Source organism: Epinephelus lanceolatus, chromosome 11 (assembly GCF_041903045.1).
Source record: "Epinephelus lanceolatus isolate andai-2023 chromosome 11, ASM4190304v1, whole genome shotgun sequence".
NCBI classification, from domain to species: Eukaryota; Metazoa; Chordata; class Actinopteri; order Perciformes; family Serranidae; genus Epinephelus; species Epinephelus lanceolatus.
In genome coordinates, this window is record NC_135744.1 from 21,746,041 (window position 1) to 21,771,532 (window position 25,492).

Here is a 25,492-nt window from a genome sequence, read left to right on the forward strand (position 1 = left end):
CATAGCATACACTTAAAATAATCTACCAACACATACTGGTCTAATTTTAATACCTCTTGCAACTTGATCCATTTATTTGTTGCGAAAAAACTAAAATTTACCAAGCTCAGCACTGATCAGAGGAGTTTCAAGGGATAAAAATGTCAAAATCAAAATCAAATTTACCCATAAAGCCCATTCAAAGACCGCAGTTGACCAAAGTGCTTGAATATACAGCAATATAACATACACACAAGTATAAAACAGACTAACACCGGTAAGAGCAATTACATACGTAAAAGATTATAAAATACTAAAATATTAAAACCACTACAAACAACCAAAGGCCATTGAAAACATGTACATTTTAAGATTGTCTTAGAAGTGTCAATGGAGGGGGAGCATTTGATTGAGAAACCGCACGATCTGCCTTACCCACCAGCCTCGATCGTGGGACAGTTAAGACATTGTTCTGAGGATTTAAGAGATCGGGAGTTTGAGTAGGGGCAGAGAAGATCAGAGAAGTTCCTGTGCAGGAGTGTGATAAGAAAGGGGTTTGATTTTTAAAAGACAAGTGAGGCAGAAGGGTAACGTGCCTGGCGATGCCTCAAAAACATAAAGGAGGCAGCGTGTTTGCCTTCTATCACTGAGAGAAGACAACACTGCGTTCCCATATAGTTCACAGTGGTGAGCTCTAAAACCACCTCCAGTAATAAAATGTAGAAACTGTGATAACTGTTTCCAGTGATTTCAGTGTGGATTTGGCTGCGTCCATGTATAAAATATCACCAGTACCAAAGATTGCCATTATAGTTGATTGAACAGTTGTCATTTTACGATTTTCTCATTTCTTATTCAATAGAGTTTCTTTCTAATTCCATTTCTGGGTACAAATTTGAGGCACTTGTACCTTACTTGAGTATTTTCTTTTCATGCTACCTCTACCTCACTTCATTGCAAAGGGTAATATTGTAGTTTTTACTCCACTACGTTTATTTTAAAGCTTTAGTTACTTTGCATGTTTACATTATTAATACAAAATGTAAACAAAGTAATAAATTATATTATTATGGATTCAGAAAGCCATCATAATAATAAGTAGCTTGAATTAGCTCCACCTTAATCAGCTGTAGCGTTAAAGTGATAAACATATTAACACATTAGTAATTATAATCCAGTAAGATATATCAACCTAATCGACATCATCATCAAAACATCATCAAACCATTATTTATTCAGTGAAAACTGATGCAGCATGAAGCCCTGAGTTCACATTCAATGTGCTAGAAGGATCCAGGTATATAAGAGCAATCTCAATAAAGTGATGAAAAAAAAATCTGTAAAAACAAATAAGTAGCAGCATGTCAATCAAGAATTTAAATAGCCTTGTGCGTTTCGTGCCTTACTACTGTAAGTAGCTCATACATTAACTTTACGTTTCAGCATCGCCTAGGTTAACATGTGGTTAAGTTTAGGTGCAAAATAACACCTGGTTGGGAGAGTGTAATATTTTGGCTGAAAATACCAGGTTAATTTTGTGGCACAATCCTCGCTGGAGAGGCCGCAATGTCACAGTGAAAAATGTCGGATTTTGTGGCACTATACCCGGTGGAAAAACACAGTGAAGGCTCACCTAGGTGTCACACCATCCGCCTGATTACAAAGTCTGCTCATATACTGTCACTTTAGAAACGTTGATACGAAACATATGAAACATACAAATATAATGTATTCGTGGTTTGCAGAAATGTACAATGCCGACGTCTTCTTCTGGTGACAGGGCTGTATATATTATTCTTAAATAGGCCATTCTGCATGATGAGTACTTTTACTTTTGATACATAAAGGATATTTCGATGCTGATACTTTCGTGCTTTTAGGTGAGTATGATTTTTAATGTGGGACTTCTACTTGTAACAGTATTTCTACACTGTAGTATCGCTACTTTTACACTTTATCCGTCACTGATAGACACTGTACATATCTTACTAAACTAGTAAACAGCATATCATTGTGCGTTTAAATGTATGTCAAATATTGTTTTTTATGTAAGCTGCATGCTATACAGCAGAAGAACAAACTGTACATTTCACAGTATATTAGTTATTAAATTCACTTCAATTCAATTTTATTTATAAAGCCCAATATCACAAATCACAATTTGGCTCAGAGGGCTTTAGAGCATCTGACATCCTTCTGTCCTTGAACCCTCACAGCGGATGAGGAAAAACTCCCCCCAAAAAACCCTTTAACAGGAAAAAAAAACAATTGATTCCATGGCTTAAAAGTTCCTGATAATTAGGGCGTCGTGGCTTAGTGGATAGAGCAGGCGTCCCATGTACAAGGCCGCAATATTTATACATCATATGACTTCCCACCCCTTTTGGTTCCTGTAAAGAGTAAAAAAATACAGATTTAATGTTGCCAACTCATCTTGCTCAGGGAGGGGTGTGTCAAACATTTCATCCAATCAGATGTGATGGATTGATCTGCAGATGTGCTGATCAGCTGATCAATACAGCAACATAGTGCCATGGTGTGCAGCTAGCTGTCAAGGTTTCTTTCCCAGTTCCCCAAAGAGCTGTGGTTGTGTGTTACTGTAATATGGGGAAACTTGTATGTCCTGTCAACAGAAGGAATCTTTTTAATTGAAATAAATGGTCAGAGACACATTTTAAATGAACTTGCTCACTGAATCATGCTTGAAATCAGTGATCATTGGGTTTTGATATGTTTTAACTAAGCAGTATATCAGGTACAGCTGATATCCTCTGTTCATAAATACTTCAAGTCCAACTGAAGTTTAGTTTCATGTTCATTTTTTTTACTAAATAATACACTCTGGCCCTTGAAAAGACTCAATAGAGAGTTGCAGCTACACAGCAGAACAGCCACACACCCTCATCACTCAGTAACGTTCCTCACTAACCACCGACCACCACAGCAGTGAGCTAATGGGACCACTCAGTCTGCTCCCTCCCAGGAACTTAACTCTCCTGTCATGGCCTGTCGCGATCTCTCCCACTAACACCACCTCCTACTTCATGGGTACTAAATGTACCAACAGCACAGAGCTCACTCAGACCACTTCCTCTGAAGTTTTCCTCACCAGCACGTTAATGGAAATCAAGTATCACGTATGTTTGGTGGGACTCAAAAAGAAGTGTATAAGACTATATTTCTGCTCAGTTACTCTCAGTGGTGGCTGCCAGGTTGGAGCAGAGCATCCTGGATGTAAATGACAAAGTGTGCCCGCGCGATAAATCAGGTTAAGCAAGATGAAGAGTTATTGTTCAGAGAGAGACTTGGAATTGAAGGTAGTACAAGTAACGGTACAAGGTCAGTGCAAAAGGATTGAATGTGGCATCACAGCCCATTGGTCAGAGGAAAATGTTGGCATTGTACCTTTCTGCGGTACGTATCATATCAATATTTCTAAAGTCTCGTATTCTAAGATATGAGCTGCCTTTGTCATCAGGAGGTGGAGGGGATGGTGGAGGGTGTGTCACCTTGAGACGATGTCTGCCAAGCAACAGACCACTGTTTGAAACCAACAATCAACAACACCCTTAATGATTGATGATTAAGGGAGTCATTGCTGTGTTTCCAGTGGCTGTTTCAGCACCAGACATGGGTGTTTTGTGGCGACATGTCGCTGTTTTTACCAGCTGATGTTTTGGCACAGAAAGCAGTTGTTTTTACTGAGACGTTGTTTTTCCTGCCGGGATAGTGCCATGAAAAACAATGATGCTTTTCCAGCGTGGATTGTGCCCCCAAATGGGGTATTTTAGGCCAAAACATAATTTTCTTTTACCATAACCAAATGTTTTTGTGTCTATAGATCCTTTGACTGTTAGTAAATAGTATGACATTTTTTGGTGGGCGGGGTTTAGCTGGAGGCAAAACAATTCTCCACAGACATTAGCCAGCGCTAGTTAGCGAGTTCCGCTTGTTTTAGACAATAAAGGAAGATGATGCGAGAGGTGCATTCAGAAATACTCATTCAGAGTGCTGGAGCGCACTCTGACACAAACTGGACCGTTCATAAATCCGGAGCTCTGTCCAAATGTACTGTACGGTTACCCAGAACACCACACTCTAGACACTCTGTCTGGGGCAACGTGTGATTAACTTAACTGTTCGTTAATTCATATAGAAATATAAAGCTCTGTTTCTTCAAACATCCGAGCTCTCATTTTAGTGTCGAGCGTCAGACTGAATTTACGAACTCACCATGTCAGGTCAGTCACTCTCCAGGACCGCAAGTGTTACTTGAATAAGTAAACACTGACTAACAGGACCAGACTGGCTGACCTGTATGCTCTCATTCGGTGGATGGATGATGTCACGGGAAGTTTTGTGGTTGGTTACTGTGCCAATCTTACAAAGGAGGACGACACTTGAACGGCTTCCTCTGGTTTGTTTTGCTATCGAAGCTAACGTTAGCTGATATGCTAAAATGTTAGCGTTACAGAGAAATCCAATATTCCTTTTAATACCTCCCCAGTTTCTGATGAGGTGGACATGATAACCCTGATTACACATAACATTATTCATCGCTACAACAGGAAATACTTTTTCTCTAACCTGATATGAACTGCGGCTGCACATGTGAGCATTTTTGATGATGGCCTCCGTCCAGTCCTTTCGTCTTATCACATTTAACCATAGCTGTCTTTGTCTTTGTTGATGGTGGCGGCTGATATGTGATCAAATTTTTGTTCTAGCACCAAATAACACAAGACAACATCTTAAGACTCCTGTAGCCTACAGCCCTGTGGTGGAGAGTCGTGATTTGCCTCCAGCTAACAAACTGACATCATTGTGACATCCACCCAAAAAGGTGGATGTCACCTGTTGGACCACATGTTATCCACAGTGTTTTCAAAACATAAAGTTTTAATGTATCTGCTAAACTAATGTACAAATGTAACATCTGTGGTTTGTAGAATAGTTCATTGCCAATTTTTTTCTGGCGACTGGATTGTGCATCAAGACACTAGTTATCCATTTGCCTTAGCAACCACGCAGTCCCCTGAGACTTAGAGAAATAATTAGTTACTTCTTACTCCTGATTAGGATGGATATTATTGAATGGAGATGTCAAGGATTGTTTGACTGCTTATTGATTGATCACCATCTTCCCCACCCAGCATCTACAGAAAAAGACTTCTCACATCCTTTGTGGTCAGAAGCAACAACATTGATTCTTTCAGGAGGCAACGTTGGTTTTCTGCAAAGAGCAAACCCAAAACCAGCCATTAAAAATCAAACGAGTTATCTTTTATGATTAATTCATATTCAGGTGATGACATGTATTCACAAGATGTGGCGAGCTGCTCACCATCAAGTTCCTGTTTGTGTTTTCCTGTAAAACGTGAAATGCTTGTTTAGCTGAGTAATATATTTGATCTCCACAGACAGTAGCAGTTGGCCCTGACTGAGCAACAGTGAAGCATCTTGGATTCTCGCCCACTTGGCTTTGTAATCTTAGTTTTCTGTCTGTGCGGCCCATTTGTCTCTGTCAAAAACCAAGAAAACATAACCACATTTCCTGTTTTACTATTTGTCAATGTGATACAGCCTCGGCCTCACTTCAGTAGTTTCTTTTGACCCTCTAGCAAAAGAAACGTAAGCATTTCTGAAATATGTGGTCAACTGGAGACCAGGGGTCTCATTTAAAACAATGCGTAGGATCCATACTAAAAATGTACATATGGACAAAAGCCAACAATGGTGGGCACCAAAAATATTCGATAGTTTCTACAGGCTTCCACCTGATCATCTGCGTCGCCAATTTCACACCTCCAAAATGTTTGCATGGGCATACGCCTCTTTCAGGCCTTGTTTTGTGCATCCGCAGTGTTTTTAAATAAGACCCCAGCCCCCCAGGAACACTGCTCAGCCATACCTTCATTTCTCCCAGTGGCCATTCACAGCATTGCATTGACAAAATCCCCTGCAGCCCAAAAGATTCTCCCCATAGACCACTATTATCAGAGAGATATCACCTCGAACTGCATAGAAGGTCAATTATGACTTTTTATAATGAATATTTTACCCATGGAGGTTTATATCTGTAAAACTGTCCTTAGGTTGAGAAAAGCAATTTAAAAATTCATGACATCATCACCTCAATTTGAAGTCTATGAAGCCCCTTTCCCATTTCACAAAAAACCCACTAACACTCACCAGCATCTGGCTTTTTATTATAATGGGAAAGGATACAGTCGGGACTCACATCCAGGTCTAACAACTCTGCAGTAGTCACAGGTTTTTAACAGCTCGGGCTCTGATAGGCATTGTCCGAACACAACACCCTTGTAAACACACCAATTTTAGACCCCTTACCGCCCCACTACATGAACAGTGGTTACATGAGCCTCAAAACCAGCCACAACTCAGCCCTGAGCAGAGTGACCGTCCTCTATTGACCAATCAACAGACTGCGGTGTTCACAGTTCCACCTTTTAGTACCAGATCTGTGTGCTAGGTACCCCAACAGAGGGGGGACCAAAAATGGGGACCGTACAGAACGGTTCCATTGGTACCATCCACAAATTTTCACAGTGGAAACGGACAACAATAACCTACTGAACTGAACTGTACCGTACTGCTCGGTGGAAATGAAGCTAATGTAGTTGTCATTATTCATCTATGCTGGAGATGCATTGCACAAGTGTGAACAGCGACGTATCTCGGCTGTCCACTTGTGTTCAGATCACCATATCACGTGTTAACACCAGGTGTAAACAGGCTCCTATTTTGGTGATCCCACGTCATTTTACATGGCTAACAAATCACAGTGAAACTCTCTGCAGCTTTTAAATCTGTACCACTGTATGATCAGGCTGACTATTACATTAAATAGAAATCTGAGGATGATCATTTTACTGATTTGGAGTGATGTAACGAATCTAATAATAACACTATTAAACTTTGAAACCAGGAAAGTCCAGACCTGGCTGGTTCTTAATGATATTTGAGAGGAACATCTGAGAGTTTACTACAGTGTCCTGGATCGGCCTGAGAAACCTTATCCCCATCCCTGTAAACACACATGCACACACACACACACAGAAAGAGAGCAGCAGCAGTTCTGTCAAGACTGTGTGGAAGATGGGATATTGAGAGCAGGGTGAGCTGGCTTCCCCCTGCAGAGTCGGCAGTGTAACACCCATCAGACGTCGATGAATCTCAAGCACTGATCCCGTGGACTCATCTATAGGACTGCAACCACTAATGCATGATCAGAAATTCAGTTTAACACTAGTTAAGAGAGAAAAACTATGGATTATGTCAAATTCTAGCAGACTGAAAAATGAAGCTGCATTATGTGTTTGCAACAAACAAAGCAGGTCCTTCTGAAATCTTAACCCACAGTATGAAAAACAAACTGATGAAGCTGAAATCTGGAGAAATAAATCCATAACCCATCGCCATCTCCACCTTCATCTGTGCTGCTCGCGCTCTCTCTGTCTCTTTAATTCACTCTCTCACTCTATATAAAGTCACTTTGATTGAGTATCTTTTTCTCTCTTGTGTGCTCAGCAACAGCCTCCCTCCTCATCCTCACTCACACACACACACGCACTCACACACATCCCCCTGTACAGTATGCGGCTGACCGAACTCATGAAACACTATGCATGAGGCGACCGGTACTCTGGATTCTTATGATCCTTCATTTTGAGGTAAGCACACACGGGCTGGACTGTCTGGCGCGTTTGGTCAGTTCCATACGTTTTACGGACCCGGAGGGACACTAAGTGGTAATAAAACGGCATTACTATTGCTATGGCTCGGTTGCATCAGCAGCAGCAGAACTGTTGGCACTTAATGCAAGCTGTATAACAATTTCCTTTTGTCTAGTGGTGTAGTATCTGCCTGGCTTTCTGTGTTGCAGTCTGAGGTAGGTGTGCAGCAGATGTTGGATGAGCAGTTTACACACTCAGTTGTTGTTTTTTGGTGTAATTGGTCCCAGAAAATGCTTCAATACTGCTTTTCATGCAAGTATATTGTTGCTCACATGGACAGTCACGCATGGATTGCCAGTGCATTGAATGTCTATAAGAACCAGGCACTTAAATGAATCTTACCAGTGTAGATATGAGTTTGTCTACTATTTTCTGGCTTTGATGTGTTCAATTTCGTAAGTGGACAGTGTCTTTGTGAATTCCCAGCAGCAGCTAAAACTGTTTGGGGAGAAGTGTATATTTTGCTGTCACCGTATGACAGTTTATTGCTCTAATTTTGGATCAAGATCAACGGATCTGCTGACTAAAGAGCTGCAGTCACCAAACTTGGGAAGACAGGAGCTTGTTTTTTTTGCTGTAATTTTGGCTTGCAGTCCAGTGATGCAGAGTGAATTGGAAGTGGCAGGCCTAACTGGTCCAAATGATAAAATCTCTCCCTCTTAAATCATTTCCGAAATTTCCGGGACAAAGGGGAGTGTCAGACACAACTATCAGTTTTCTCAACTCCATCGCTTTAACAAGGTAAAGATGCATCAGAGTGCAGAACCTTGGCTCCCGTTTCAGTTTTAAATGAGATTGCCATTTTGGTTTGAGTCAACAGTGACCCACATTATCACAGCGGACCAGGTTTCACAGCTGGACATCTGAAGCTTCTGCTTCTTTGGCGTTTATAAAGTCTGAATCTGCTGTGTTTGGAGGTACCTGAACTTGACTATATTTCTTCTCCAAAAAGGAAATACACCTTGATCTACAATGAGGCATCGTTTTCATCCAAAGCAGAAACTCTCCTTTTTCTCTACCCAAAGTTCACACAAGTGTGGGTGGACTGAAAAAAGGCTGAGCTGTCTCTGGTCACAAACAAAAGGCTTATGTGGTGCATGTTATTAGAAGATGGCCACAGAGAATGTTTTATGCTGAAGGGAAAACAACAACAGGCGGTTTTGGTCCCACAACATGAGCAGCTCTTAGTGTGACACCAGGGGCGTTGCTCAAAATTTTGTACCTTATACACAGGCATTCTCTAAGGGCCCCTGCCTGCATCTAAAGCCCAGTTCAGACCAAAGATTTGCGACAAGACGAAACCATTTTAGAATGTTGCAGAGAAAAGTTGCAGCAGTGTGAACTGGCCGGTCTGAGCTTGACTCAAGCCGGCTGATGGTGTCACCTGCAGCTCAGCTGGTCAAATCTCTGGCGGCTGGTTTTAGAACACAGAGCCCGTCACCTGTTTCTACAGCCAATCAGCTTTTAGTGAAGTCCGCTGGTCAAGTCAAAATGGCCGCAGACAGTGTGTTCGCTTGCAGTGGCAGGTGCTCTTACCCAGCCGAGCCCTCTGTTTCCGTCCTCATGGTTGGTCGCTGCTGTGGCTCCCTGTAGGTGCTTATTCTCACACACACTTCACACATTCTCATTGACTGATTAATTGGCGCTGGTTATTCATATTATTGTGGCGTATTTATTATGAATACAGTCCATTTATTGCTTGTTTTATGTTTTTTTGCTGTTTCATCGCTACTACCAGTGTAACTGTAGCCAGTATCTCACTATCACTGTTGTAAGATGAGATTTATTTTTGTGAGGACGTATCCAGTAGACTGTGTTGTTTTTCTTTGTTCATTATTTTGTATCTACATAATTTAATGTTAACTACATTCATATAGTGTTTACATATTTTATTTTGCACTTTTACGTTAAATTTTGAACTATTTAATATTGCGCACCTTACGTGCAGGTAATGAGAGTTCTGATCGAGTTATGCGGAGTGATATGGATAACGTTCAGTTGTCCTACGTTCTTTTTCGGACATTAAATCAGGTCACACAGAGAAGCTGTCCCCGTTCTCCTACCTCACCCACAGCCCTTCTATAGTTCATAGTAACTAGTAAGTTGATAGGTAAGACATGAGAGAGAAACCTGCCTTACACTATCCTCAGTCATATTTTAAGAAGCTACAAATTATATTCAGCCACAAAATAAGCCTGAAAAGCTGCAAATCAGAACAGATGTACAGAGAATTGTTGCATAGAGATGATACACCGTCTCATGTAGTTGCATTGGTGTGAACCGGCAGTTTTTTAGAACGTTACAGAACACTGCATTGCAAGTAGTTGCCTGTTTCAACTCGTCTCGTTGCGAATCTTTGGTCTGAACTGCGCATAAGGGCCCTGACACACCAAGCTGACTGTTGGCCATTGGTTAATATCAGGCTGTGTTCCGCACCGTTGGCCCTTGCCAACCCCCGTCTGCCCTTGATGGCTTTTTTTCCGCAGATTCAGCATGTTGAATTGTCGTCAGACCCGGCGGAGCCCATTGGTGACTGAAATCACTCAGACTGCTTGTTCAGCTCAGTGTATGAGGAGAAAAATGGAAGTGAGGAAAGTAAACAAACGACTAAAGTCAGGAGGGCGTGAAATCAAAACAAACTTGTTCTTGTTCTTTGGCAGAAACAGTTCATGATTGTTTACATTATTGTTTGCTAGCACACTGTAAATATTATTTGTTCTTTCATCATCAGGGTGTGTTTTTAATGTGCTAACTGACTAACTAGCGTCTTGAATCCGTCCTGTCAGTCTCCTGGTCTCCCTTTTTGAATGACAAATACAGACTACCGCCACCTGCTGGAATGAAGAGTTATTTCCTCTCATGCAGGCGCAGACGTGTGCTAATTGACCATTGGCTGTGGTCTTTGTGGTGTGTTCAGATGAAACTTTTTGGCTATACACAAGCGACGTAAGGCGACGCAACAGTTGGACTTTGTCGCCACTAGTTCTTTGATGTCCGTTTAGTGTGCCTGGGCCTAAACAGTTATTCATTCTAGTATCTTTATGGGCTCTTCTCACATGAGGGTCCTGTATACTCAGTCCTCTTTCCTCACCCAGTTCTACACCCCTGTGTGACACTGCAAAGCCTGAGAGCCTCCCCTTGCTGCTGCCTGTCAGTGAGGATTATCTTCACTCCTGACTGCTTTCATGTAACTCAGAAAATTGTTCTTGTTTTATTTAAGATGCAATGCTAAAAATGTCTCTTCTTTTTAAGTGTCCCCTCCTTCAGAGTGTGAGGTGGACGGGCTCCCCAGTGGTTACGGATCCAGGGACTCCATCCTCAGGCCGGGTGCAAAGAGGGACTGGAAGAGACGAAAGCGTGGGCATCTTAGGCGGATTGACAGGTAAGCTCAACTGTTATGTGTGCATCTCTCTGTGTATTCATCACATGGATCGTTTGTTTTACAGCCACTTTGCAGTCACATCTGTTCGAAGTGTCAGACAGGTCAGATGACTGGTGTTTTATTGGGATGTTGCATTTACTGTGTGTCAGCAGTGTGGTGAGGCCTGAGTCCATTTAATGCCTCATGTGCAGCTAATAGGCTGGCTGCTGGAGGCCTGTAGACAGCCGAGGTTGCTGGCAGGAGCTGTGGTCAGTTTGAAACCCTTGTGTTCGTGTGGTTGCTGATGTTTCAGCTGCAGCAGCTGGGATCCAGGCACCGCCACCACCAGCCCTGAGGCTGGAAGAGAGAAACAGCAGCCTTCGTTTGGACTGGGAGGAGGTGTAGCCATGCGCTGCTCCACCCTGCTCGGCATCCTCACGGGGGTGCTTCTCTACTTGGTACTGGGAGCTGTGGTGTTCCGTGCCTTGGAGACTCCGCGAGAGGAGGGCAAGCACACGCAGCTGCAGGACACGCGCCGGTTCTTCCTGATGAACTTCACCTGCATGGGCCCAGAGGACCTACAGACCCTTATAGAGGTACAGTAGATCTTTTGGAATATTTCTAAATGTTAACAGATAGACAAGCATATATTAACAGTGCAGTGTCGGCAGGGAGAGCTAACTCCCCTCTATTCTTACGATTCCCAATGGGCGGGGCATCGTGGTGGGTACAGGAGCTTAAGTGCCTCTTATTCTTGTGCTCTCAGTCTATAAATGGATATTAGTGACACACCATAGCCACTTTTGTGTCAGTTTTGTGCCCAGATTTTGGGCTTGTGTTCCTTTTAAATTAAGCAATATCAAACAGCAGATGTGGGACCAAGTCATTGTGTATTTTGCAAGACACAAGTAATGCCTACTGTACACCAGGAGACTTTGAAAAGACTTAAAAGACCAAAGTCTGACACCGTCTTACATCTAAAGACAATGTGAGTTTTCTGTCAAACACTTGAGATTATTTCCCATCCTGCTCCCAGTGGAAAATATTACACCAAACTCCCTTTAAGAAATAAGACATACTAACAATTCCTCATGTGTCCACAAAAACACATAACTCTAGAAACACAAGATAAAAGATGTCATGTGTTCTTGTAAATCTGGCATTAGTACAATCCATTAAGATAAACTGTATTTGCATATAAATGTTACATTTTGGATTTTGTTGCCTAACTGAAATTTTACTTGAAAGAGACCGTGGGAATGACAGGCTTCTTCCCACAGTCCAAAGACATGCAGGTTAATTGGTGACTCTAAATTGCCCATTGGTTTGAATGTGAGTGTGAATGGTTTGCTGTCTCTATGTGTCATAGTCTGGTGACCTGTCCAGGGTTATTCTCGCTCACCAGACCTTTCTCAAGAAAACAAAGGTCTGGCTGGGCCATCTCTCACTTTAAGATTGGAGAAAAAAACGCCCCGGCTGCTTGTATTTCTTTCAACCAATCACAATCGTTCTGGGCGGTGCCACAGCAACGGTGCGCTTGCAAAAATATTGCCGGGGGGAAACATGTTTTGGTGTAACACGCCCACAAAAATATCGCCTACAGGACGCGAACCATGGCAGAAAAATGGCCACATCCCCACAAGATCAAACACTGTAAAAGTTAGTAAAGGACGTGTTGAAAACGGTTGAAAACTGCTACACAACCGGAGGTGGTAGGGCGGGACTTCAGCGGGTGGCTCGTTCCGCCCAGTGAGAGGCTGATCTCTGCAGCAAACTCAGACTAGTCCAGGGTGTACCCAGCCTCTCGCCCAATGTCAGCTGGGATAGACTCCAGCCCCCCCGCAACCACTGATAGGGTAAGTGGTTATGGAAAATGAATGAATAAATTGACAATTTGTCTGCAACAGTGAAATCTCTTGAAAAGTTGTTTCATGTAAGGCTGGCATGAGGATAAGTCTTCACGCTCGAGTCTTGAGTCAAGTCCCAATCCTGAACTTTGAGTTTTGAGTTGTAATCCAGTCAGAATGCGCTCTTCACCAAATATAATGCCATTTTAGCAACAGAGTAATAATATATTAAACGTACAAAAATAAAGAATACTTCTTAAAATTTGTTTTTATTTGTTAAAACAAGTTTGTTGGAAGTTGTTGTGTCACCATCTGTATGCAAACTGCAATTAGGTATTTGTTGACCACAAAATAATCTTATTGCTATCATTTTCTCCATCTGGTGCTTAGTTATGTAACTTGAGCTCTTCAAGGTTCTCTCCTGCAACTTGACTGGATGCTGTCAGACAAAGGTTCAAACAAAGTGGATCTGGGGAATTAAGTGTCGACTTGCTGGGAATGTCTAATGTTGAGGTTAGTTGAATCAGGAAATGTAGGGAAGTGAACTGACTCGTGGCCTTTTAAATAAAATACTTTTTAATCTGTGGGCTTAGGGAATAGTACCAAGTATTATTAAGTCAAAAGGCTTAAATCCAAGTGAAGTCAGGAGTCAATGCTGTTAAAGTCTAAGTGGAGTTTCAAATACTTTTGATTTTCTCAAGTCGCGTCTTAAAGCTCCAGTAGGCAACATTGTTTTGGTATAATTGAATAAAAATGTTATAATATCCTCTAAGCATAATGTAAATCAAATGGTCTGAGACAAACAACAGGTTTCTGCACCTCACCATGGCTCTGTGTTCAGCCTCTAAAGAATCAGTATCATGCCAATGTGCATCAACCAATCAAAGGTCAGCTCAGACCACTGCGTTCCTATTGGCTGTTCTACTGCATATGCGCCGAGGGCTCTCCGCAGAGAGCGAGAGCCGAGCCTCGGAGGTATATGTGCGGGGCCGCGAGGGAGGGATGGGGCGGGCTGCTGCGTGGTGAGGGAGAGTGAGGCTCGGGAGTATGTGCGGGGCCGCGAGGGAGGGATGGGGAGGGCTGCTGCGTGGTGAGGAAGAGCCGAGGCCCCCAGAGAGGGAGAAATAGAACCGAGTAGGATTAAATACTCGCGTGCTCATCTGGTAGGAGGGGCTCAGGGCGGAGACGAACAAAACCTAACTCAGATGAGACTCAAAAATCAACCGTTTTCAGGCTTTCTACCTACTGCAGCGTTAAGTCATCAAATTTGTGACTGGAGGTCACACTTTCACCTAACAGTGATTTTGCTCCTCAGATCATGTCATTTGAAGGATTTTTTACAGGCCTGAAGAGGCAAGTGTATTCAGTATATCACAAACATTTTGTCTGAGGGTCCTGACCCCCAGGGTTGCTAGCCCCAACAAGGTTTTATAAACACAATTCAGTCAGGAACACTTTAGTCAAAGAAAACTTTATTTCCATTTGCAGTATCATATTTGGCAGTATGGCTCTGTTCTGGGGCCTCTCTGCCTTTCCTCGGGCCTACGCAGAAAGCCTCTTCCACACGCCTACGTGAAAAGCCATAAGGCGGAGAGAGCACACCTCCCTACCCTTCCACGTGCAAATGAGGCAAGCCTGAGGCAGAGATTGCAAACCTCCCTGCCCTTCCATGTGCCTACATGGAAAGCCTAAGGCAGGGAGAGCAGCAGCAAAGACCCCCAGGAACAGAACAGAACTAACATCAGTGACAAACAGAAATGACATTGATACGTCAGACACAACATGAAAAGGAGGAGCTGGGGTGGAGGCGGGATACAAAGCAGCTTGCAAAGGAAGCAGCAACAGTAGGCAGGCCAGAAGAATTTAAATACGGTGCTCTGAATGAGATTTGCCAGTTGGTTGCATAGAAAGGAATCATGTGATCTATCATCTGACTCCCTTCTATCAATCAGCTGCTCCATTAGTTGATTGGCTGTTTGAGATCAGCTGATGTAGCTGGGATGTGAGCTGAGCTTGACATCTTGTCCTGCCTTAAGTAACACTGTGCTCAATTTTGCAAACGGCTATGATGCTGCATTATTTCCCTACTTTCTTTGTCATGCAAATTTCAGCTGCTTGAATTATAAACTACTCTTTAGTTAATTTTGTCCTAAAAAAACTGAAATGCCATGAAATTAAGTTGTAAAAATAAAATTGATAATTTTATAGACGATTTCTTTTATATAATTTTGAGGGGAAATTTTGTGTGCACATTTTCCCCTCACTTCTGTTTGATATACTGCAGAGTCTGAAGCTCAGAGACTGACCACCACTTGTAGATAAAAATACATTCTGGCCAAACTGCAACACAGTTTATATTGATTGGGAACTTGAGTCTGATTCTAACTTATCATATTGGAACCGTTTTGTGGACCCTCAGGGTGATCTATTGGATTTTGGTGAGAATCAGCGAAACTGTCTGTGGGACAGAACAGTGAGACTGCGGGCCAGATGACAGGTGTGGTCAGAGCAGCTATGTGAGGACGAGTCATCTGTGTGTGCGTGCATGAAAGCTGAGCGCTATGAGACAGGTTGGCAACGGTGCTGTGATCCTGAAATGTTTGTCCTTGCTCCAGAATGAAAGTTGTAAATGACTGTTTTAGCCTGCAAAGTGATCTATAGATGTGGCGGCTGACATTTGCAGAAAGGTTAAAGGAACTGAAGGACAGGACAGAGCTCCTTTATTCCAACAGGCGTTGTTTGTCTTTGATTATTTAAAGGAGATTGAGAGAAGATCTGGTACACTGCCTCAGTGCATCCTGTAATGTGATTAAATGAAAAGATTGAAAGGATAATGAAGATGTATGTATCATGATTCATGTCATTAGTATTGAATGGATGATTAATATGGAACTCCAAAGTACGGAAGCCCTGAGAGGCAAGTGAGAAAAAATACTCATGATCCATTTTCTAAGTCTGATCTAACTTGTTTTTTCTCCTGTGTTTATTAAAAGTGTTTATTATGAAATCAATTATATGTAAACAATTTGTAAAATGATTGAATAAACGACACCATAGGTCATTTGTATAAGAAGCTTATGACTACACATATTTATGTTTATGGGTCATACACATGTAGATGCGCGGCAGGTGTGCTCAAACGATGGAGCAATGCACAAGCATTTCCCAAGCACCTATTTTTATAGATAGACAGAAATAAACGGAGTTTACCTTTTGGAACGCAGCAGCACACATCACATGTCATGTGACATGGAGCAACCAATTGCAGCCAACAGATATCTTTCCAATCCATCCATTACAACCGCTTATCAAAAGCCAGGTCGTGGGGGCAATAGGCTGAGCAAAGCATTCCAGACGTCTCTCTCCATAGCAACACTTTCCAGCTCCTCCTGATGGACCCCGAGGCGTTTCCAGGCCAGATGAGATATGTAATCCCTCCAGCGTGTTCTGGGTCTGCCCCAGGGCCTCCTGCCAGTGGGATTTGCCTTGAACACCTCTAACAGGAGGCGCCCAGGAGGCATCCTGATCAGAAGCCCGAACCACCTCAACTGACCCCTTTGACACGAAGGAGCAGCGGTTCTACTCCGAGCTACCTCCGGATGTCCGAGCTCCTCACCCTATCTCTAAGGCTGAGCCCAGCCACCCTTCTGAGGAAACGTATTTCGGCCGCTTATATCCATGACCTCATTCTTTCGGTCACTACCCAGAGCTCATGACCATAGGTGAGGGTTGGGACATAGATGGACCAGTGAAGTGGCTCAGCTTCCACCAGCTTATCTTTCCCGTATTCTGTAAATGTCAGTCTGTGGTATATGAAGAAGAAGAAGTTGATCATTTTAGTGCAGGGCTACCCAGAGCTTTACATCTGTCCCACGGACAATAGGCCTACACACCTAAAAAACAACACCTGGAAGAAGATCAGCTCTGCACTCAGGATATCTATGAATTAGGCTATGATACAGTGCTTGTTATGGTCACTTAGCAACTTTAGATGCAGCCTGCCTCTGCGCTCTTGAAAGTTGGCACAGAGAAGGCACAGCAGTAGCACCCAGTGCCCGACCTTGCAGTTTCCAGACGGTCAAAGATGCAACATGTTTACGTCCCTTAGTGTAGGCAGTAACCTCTTGTGGTTGTAGTTATTATGACGGGAGCAAAGGAGGAAGTCTGATCCATCCATCCATTCATCCATTTTCAACTGCTTATCCACAGCCGGGTTGCGAGGGCAGCAGGCTGAGCAAAGCATTACGGACATCCCTCTCCCCGGCAACGCTCTCCAGCTCCTCCTGGGTCACCCCGAGGTGTTCCCAGGCTGGATGAGATATATAATCCCTCCAGCGTGTTCTGGGTCTGCCCCGGGGCTTCCTACCAGTTGGACGTTGGAAGTCAGATGTTGTAGTTGAGCATCAAAGTCTACATAGAAGGGTGGTCAGGATGGATTGGTCAAACAAACACAGGACTTTGATCCAGGAGATTGCTGTTTCTGTCCCGTATGACACAACAACTTAGTGTTATTTTCAGTTATGTACTTACGTAATGTCACATTCTCATGTTATGTTAAATATGTAGCATGACAACATAACAAATAACTTATATTAACCAAGCTATAATTCTTAACGAAACTTGAGTTAACCAGTAGGGCGCTAATTTAGGAAACACTCCCCTTATTTGAGCAAGGGTCAGCAACTGTAACTATCATAAGAGCCATTTTTGACCAATAATGATTAAAAAAAACATCTGCCTGGAGCTGCAAAACATATTTGAGCCTTATGGTAACACTGCAAGTTTAGTCTAAATTAGCCCATTGATGTGAAAAATACATCTAATTGAGCTTTCAAAAATTTGTTTTACCACAAGACAGCTCCTCTTTAGTGGGCTATTTATGATTGTTTGGTACTTTAACATAGCAGCGTTGGTGGTGAGAGCAAGCAAATTCAAATTACAGTAAAGAAAATACACTGATATAATAAGCACCCAGTGATTTGATTGTATCTATTGTTTGATGCTGTCAGGAGAAAAAAGTCTCGTTATTCATGAGTGAAGCAGGCAGCTGTGACAGAGTAATTCTTCAGATGTTGTTGCGCTCAACAAGCAGCATTGTGGATCAGGTTTCACTGAATGGGTGTCAGCAGATCTTTCAACAAGTCCTCAACAGAAAAGTTCCTCCCTGCCACAATCTGTCTTCACCTTGTGTAATGTGAGATGTCTCACACCACAAGATGCCACTCTTGTACAGTCTGTTGTACATTTTCCACCTCTGGCTATAAATGAGGTTGATTATGTGTATTGAAATAAATCTATGATAACATGTGATGACAGTATCTGCAGATATGTCAGTATATGGTCATGCAGAGCTGAGGTGCACTGCTCTCACTTGTCTTGTGGCGAGTATTTCCCTCTGCTGTCTCACTCTCTGTGCTGTCTGATAATATTATAGCACTGAAATGTGGCTAAAGATGCTGACAGAATAGGATGTAAGACAGTACTGATACATTCCCGGCTGTGGTGAGGGAACTACACCGAGGCTGAGGTGCACATGGTTAACCTAATAAATTTAGCCTTTGACCCTGAATTATTTTAATGTAACATGAGCCAGGTGATGAGTAAAAATAGCTTTCATTTCACATTTCAAATCGCTTAAGCCACAAAATCAAGACCCACGATTTAACTACCAGAAGGAAGTATGGTGGCCGAGAAGGGCAAAGGTGCTACAGTGGCCCCAAATATTTCCATCACAAGAAATGTGCTACAGCTTGTAACGATGGCAATTAGAAAACACATGCAAAAACGCTGCATGTCCAGTCAACACAATAAACGTTCTCCAGGCCTTTAGGGCAGTGGTTTCCAACTGGTGGGTCACAGTCCATAAGTAGGTCGCGAGTCCATTCTGAATGAACCGTAAGTGACTCGCCAACGTGTTAGTTAGTGAAAACACACTTTTTGAAGAACAGAGAAAACCAGCTGGACGACATGGCCAAACTGTGTGGACCTTGAACTAATGACAAAGGAGAAATCTAGACCCCATGGCTGGACCAGTTGGGAACCACAGCTTGATTTTCAAAGGAGAGAGACCAGACGACAGACTGTGGGCCTTTCCAAAACCAGACCCTACCCACTCCCACTCCGTCTCGGAGTGTCACTCCATTTGTCGTCACCTTCACAGCTGAATCAAGCTCCCTACATCGAGGTGTAGGGCGTAACCACAGCGGCAAGCTTTGGGACACACTTCGCTCTCTGTAGCGGAGTAACGAGCTGTTGTTACATTTGGTAACCATGGAAAAAAGTAATATACATACTGGTTTAAATTAACAATTTGATTGTATTTCCAGTCTAGAGGGGTGTACATTTGATCCTAAATACAGTGCATGACGTCTGTATGACAATATTAAATGTCTGTTTTAGTTTGAACAGTATTTCCATTCCTAAGGGTAGTCACAAGGAATTTTATTTCATTTTTTATATGGAGGGCTGTGGCTCAGAGGTAGAGCAGGTCGTCCACCAATCAGATGATCGACGGTTCAATCCACGGCTCGTCCAGTCCACATATCGAAGTATCCTTGGGCAAGATACTGAACCCCAAATTGCGCCCAATGGCTGTTCCATCGGTGTGTGAGTGCTTGTGAATGGTCACTGAGTAGCAGGTGGCACCATGTATGGTAGCATCAGCCACCAGTGTGTCAATGTGTTTGTGAATGTTACTCAGAAGTGTAAAGGCGCTTTGAGTAGTCAGAAGACTAGAAAAGCACTGTGCTAGTGCAGTCCAGTTATGGAGCTTCTTCCATGACAAACACAGTTCCACGTTGCCCGTGGTCAGTAAGTATGCATCAGTGTAGGCTTGTTGTCATAGGGTTTAATAACTCACTTTCACTCCCCAGTAGATGGCTTGGGGCGGCACTCAATGTGGCGAACCGTCTGCCTGAACGCGGAAACGGAGTAAAAGTGTGTAGGGAGAGGTTTGTTTTTGTTTTTGTCTTTGATTTTTCGTATGATTTTGGAAGTGGTACAGAGCCCGTAAAGCCCTGAGGAGTGATTTTTTTTATTTTATGTGCACAACTTAATTGTGTTTAGTGTACAAGTTGTTATCTTGTTCCTTCTAGATCAATAACTTATGGGCACATCAGGACTCTTGGGGCTTCGTAGAATTGGCATTGTTCCCACAGCTGCCACACGTTTCTCCTAATGGAAGTGTTTTAGGCCATTAGTGCATTTGCCCTTACTGGCCCCCATAATGGGGAAATGACTCATATTTAGTGAAGTACAGCTAGTTTCAAAACTCAAAATGTGCTGTATTAATTTGGCAAACTACTGGCCTTGTTTACACACATTAGGAGCTTCAGTGAGTCAAATGGATGCACGACTGGGATCATAAAACAATAGGAATAAAGAAAAACATAGGATCAACCACACACATTGTTGTCTCTGTGACAGTGTATTAGCACTAATAGACCATGTGAAATCATTGGTTCATCATACTCAGCTTTAAATTCAGAGTTAACAAATGACCTCAAGTACCAACAGACACAAAGCAGATAATTTGATGAAGGAATTGGATTATCTGTGCCGGCAGTGGTTCGATACACCCGGACAGAATGGAGCCGTTACTGCTGTACATCACCAGTCACTTCTTTGTCACTGATTTCCTCCCTGCTGATGCAGTGACAATGCATTTTCCACAGCATTTCCAGCATTACTGGAATCGTTTAACCCTTTGAAACCCGAGCAAATTGGCTCGGTTGCTTTCACAAACATGGGAGGAGGGGGATGAGCACCGAAAGAAGAAATGACCCAAAACATTAGCAAGAAATTAGTCAAAAAAAAACAAAAAAACAAGAAAACTAGTTTAAAAAAGGGAAAAAAGAACCTTTTTTCTTTATTCCCTAATTTTTTAAAAATAATTTTATAAATCTATTATTTTTTGCAATTTGTGAAATATTTCTTATCAAGTTGCTCACTGCCTATATTTTCCCACGTTTTTTTTTTTTTTTTTTTTTGAAAAAAAAAAAAAAAGCTCCAATGTGACCATGGTTCAGAAGTTTAAATACTTGCGAAAGGCGTCTGAAAGCAGCACAAGAAAAGGGATGTTGCTCCAGGTTTCAAAGGGTTAAAAAACTTGTGCTCATGTGTACCTTTAAAACATTAATCATGATGGGCTATAGTTGTAAGGTTTCTAAGCTTTTGCTAGCCTTTCTTTTTATTTGTCTAGGTTCAGAAACTAATGATTAAACTGTTTTCCACACAGGAAGTGGTGGATGCCGTCGGTGCAGGTGTGGATCCCAGCAGCAACGACACCTTTGTCAGCCAGTGGGATCTGGCCAGTGCCTTTTTCTTCTCAGGGACAGTCATCACAACCATCGGTGGGTGTCCAGCAAGACCACCAACATAACTTCTGTTTAAATACTTGTGAGTGGAATCTGTTTAATGTCTTCAAATCGATTGCTTGGTCGTTCAGGTTTTGGAAACATCTCCCCCAAGACAGAAGGAGGGCAGCTCTTCTGCATTTTCTATGCCCTGGTGGGAATCCCGATGTTTGGTATCCTGCTTGCTGGAGTCGGAGACCATCTGGGTACTGGGCTGAGGAAAACTGTTGCCAAAATAGAGACTCTCTTCCTGGTCAGACCCCCAACAGAGCTTTCAATGTTTTCTCTGCTTTCACTGTACATATACTTCACCTTTTAATTTGTCTCATCCCACTGTGTTGACAGAAATGGCGAATTAGTCCAACCATTGTGCGAGTGATCTCAGCCGTCCTGTCCATCCTGCTGGGTTGCGTGCTCTTTGTTGCAGTGCCTATCTTCGTTTTCCAAGAGGTGGAGAAGTGGACTCTTCTGGAGTCGGCCTACTTTGTAGTGATCACCCTGACAACAGTGGGGTTTGGAGACTATGTTGCAGGTACATGCAGTCAATCAACCACCCACGTGTTTCTTAACATAGCTCGCAGTGGTGTGCACAGACTCCCTGAGGGAAGGGGTGAAAATAAAAAAGAGGCACCCTTTCTCAGGGTTAGACTTTACCATTAGGCTTTATAGGCATGTTTATATTCACACATCAATTATATTTCCATTGTAACATAATGTATACGTATACACAAAGCCTTCATTTTATGTATTTTATCTAACAAGTCCTCCGACCTATATGACCACATAGAAAGTAATAAAAGTAGTCCTTTGAAGAACACCTTTTTAAAAATAAAAAACAATTTATTGAACTATATTGACTTATGTATATAGTTAAATTTACATTTCTTAATATATTTAAATCACGGATGTGTTATTTATTGCCTTATTTATTTATTTATTTATTTTATAGCTATATTTATTTATTTATTTATTTGATATTATCTTAAATGGCATTCCATACATAGGCTTCCTACAGATTTTTTTTACTGCCACTTAGAATGAATTTTACAATAACCAAAACTGAAGAAAGAAATCAGTAAATTGTTTCAATAATGTATTTAATTCTAATTATTTGAAAATAAAAAAATTGAATAACACAAAATAAAATAAATAAGTAAATTAAAAATAAAAATAAATATGTAAATATCATGTTAATTATTTGAATTAAATAAATAAAATAAAGTATATTTAATATACATTTATTTTATGTATTTATTGTAAACCATTACAATTAAATACATTTATATACCAATTATTTTCAGAAAATGAAAAATAAAAAAGCAATTAATAAAATCCTTTTTCCCGTGTCCTAACGTTTTTAAGACTTTGAAAGATTAATTTAAGACATTTAAATGCCAATTAAAGGCTCATTTTTAGATTAATAAATGTATGGCTCAGACATTTAGAGGATCTGTGGGAACCCTGCATACAATACATCCAAATTTTTGCTTTTTCGTTGAATCTATCAATCTGTAGATAAGTTGCTGGTATGACTTAATTAGCCATCCATAATTATAGTTGTCAGCTGTGATGCATTAAGTTCACTCAGCACAGACAATTTTCATTTACATCATAAATTATTCAGGATTCTTTCCTTGTCAGAGATGAAGTATTGATTACCTAATCTGCTACATAGTGTCTTAAATGTTTATTTACCCCATAGAAAAGGATGGATGGATGGATGTGTTGCCTTTACCTGCTGCTACTGCATACTGTGTCTTTGTATCGTCTCAAAGGGGATTCTGGAAATGGGGGGAGTGACCACTGGTATAAGCCTTTGGTGTGGTTCTGGATCTTGCTGGGTCTTGCCTACTTTGCATCTATCCTGACGATGATTGGTAACTGGCTCCGGGTTCTATCTAAGAAGACCAGAGCTGAGGTATTTCTCCACCTCTCATGTCTGTGTTATCATGTCTTCTCTCTGCCACGTCCTGTCCATCACCTCCGATGTTATCCTCTTCTCCTAGATGGAGGAACTTCGAGCCCACGCCACTGACTGGACTCAAAACATCCAGAACATGTCGGTAGATTTTCGCATTCCAGGAAAAATTGATGACCCCTTTAAACGGCGCCGGAGAAAGCACCGCCACGGCTCTCGCAGCCATGGTCACAGTGTGTCAGCTAACGGGGCCCCTGAGGGGAAAGAAGAGCAGGGTGAGGGTCAGACAGAGTCTGGATCTTCCTCCTCCTCCTCTTCCTCCACCTCTAATGAATCAGGGTCTGGATCAGAAACAGACTCTCAGGTCACTCAGACAGAGCGAGTGCCTGAAGAGAAAACCATAGAACCTGAAAAGGAGGAGACTCTTCCAGACCCCCACCTGTCTCAGCCTCTGGACTACTTTGGGGAGAACCTTGCCTTTATTGATGAGTCCTCAGATGCCCAAAGTGGTAAACTACATTTGGATCCTCTGCTGGATCCATCGCAACCCAACAGTGAACGCCCTCGACTGCCCAAGAGGAGACGCCAAAGAAGACCTGTTCCGCAGAGAAGCCCCAAAGTCAATGGCTCCAACCGCGTCAGGACAGCACCCAACGGAAGCCCCAAACCAGTTCCAAGTCTGCCAGTGAAGCCTTAAGATTGAAGCTGATTACAGGAACTCCGCTGCTCGCACAAGTATCGACTTGAGAGATCTGAGAAGTGTTCATAATCTGACAGAGAAGTTCTCAGCGTAGCAATTTATTTGTGTATATGTCCTGCTTACTCGCAGACGCTTAAGATGAAAACATGTTGCAGAAGCCTTCGCCACTTGTGGTTTGCAGCTAATGCTCTTAGCATGCGAGTGTGTATGCCTCAATCAGAGATGATGAAGTGATTTTTATGCCAATGCTCCCATTACTTTCTGAGGAGTTGCTGCTCTCTGCTGGGCCAAGACAGAAATGCACTACCACTCTCAACATGAGGGTTCCCGCCTTTTACTAATCCCAAAAAAAAACAAAAAACAATTAAGAGTCAGGAGGTTGCCGCTGCAGCGTGGGGCTCATGTTGAAGAAGGGTTGCTTTGGTCTGAGACAGTTGCTCTTGAATCCTGCCAACAATTAAACGGGTACTAAACAGGCTCTTGTACATTTTTGGTATGTAACAAAACTTTTTTTAAACACTGTGTACAACCATTATATTTGCATTTTGATGGCCAGATGCATTAATCTTACTGTACTGCGTATGTGTAATAAAGATTTTTTAAATGAAAGCAGCTCTTTGTCGTGCAAGCATGTTTATCATATTATTACATTAAGTACACTTTTAAGTATCCTTCAATGAAGTTTACTTGACTGTTTAGAGACACCATAAAGATGCACTTGTCGTTGTTGCTGTAATTATAGTTATCTGTTTATTTATCTGACCATTGCTGTATGGCACACAAAGAATTTCTGAAAGGACTAATAAATAAATATCTACCTAAATATACGTAATGAGATGCACCCATCCAGCTTTTTCAGTTACTGATCCCGATGCTGTGGCTTTGAGTATCAGCCGATACCTGATACTGATCCGATACCATGGTTGACCTAAACAGCTATATACCTTTACATGTAGAACAGAAAAGACTAGAGGCATCAGGCATTGATGACTACACAGTTCTTTCCTAAGATGAATGATGAAATGAAACAAGATGAAACAGATTAATGCAATGATGAACTATTTATTTTTAACAAAAATAAACAATTGTGCAACAGCAGGTGAAATACTGTGAAATACCTCCACACAGCAGATTCTCTCCTTCGCTCCATGACGTAGCTCGCGTTGCAATAGATTTAAAGGGAAAGGATTGCCTCAGGTATAGGTTGCATTTTCCAATACCTGATCCATCTGTTTTGATGATATCGGGCCGATATTCGATCCAGATATCGGATTGGTGCATCCCTAATACGTAAGTAAATTATTTATTACTAATGCTGTACTTTGAAATAATGTACTGTTTCTACTTTAAGTATATTTCAATCCAGTTTTCAGAAGAATATTAATACGCTTGTAATATAAAATAAACTTATTTATTTTTGAAAATAAAATGTGCTGAAAATACATTACACAAGCAGCCTGTAATTTATCTCAATCTGTACTGACTTATGATTAACAAAGACTTCCTGTTTAAACAAAGTTGAATTAGTTATGTATTATTTAAGAGCAAAATTCATAAAAGTCTTACTTAGTATATT

At 41.9% G+C, this 25,492-nt stretch overlaps 1 protein-coding gene across 1 annotated transcript; it reads left to right on the forward strand.

Annotated features, from left to right (window-relative positions):
• The first annotated feature begins 7,533 nt into the window (after positions 1-7,533).
• kcnk4b (potassium channel, subfamily K, member 4b) lies at positions 7,534-24,525 on the forward strand. Its single transcript, XM_078172352.1, has 8 exons — positions 7,534-7,673; positions 10,989-11,118; positions 11,411-11,693; positions 21,181-21,295; positions 21,391-21,551; positions 21,644-21,830; positions 23,074-23,216; positions 23,305-24,525. Exons 3-8 carry the CDS (start codon positions 11,505-11,507, stop codon positions 23,911-23,913), a joined length of 1,404 nt encoding a protein of 467 aa, XP_078028478.1. The 5' UTR covers positions 7,534-7,673; positions 10,989-11,118; positions 11,411-11,504; the 3' UTR covers positions 23,914-24,525.
• Positions 24,526-25,492: the final 967 nt, after the last annotated feature.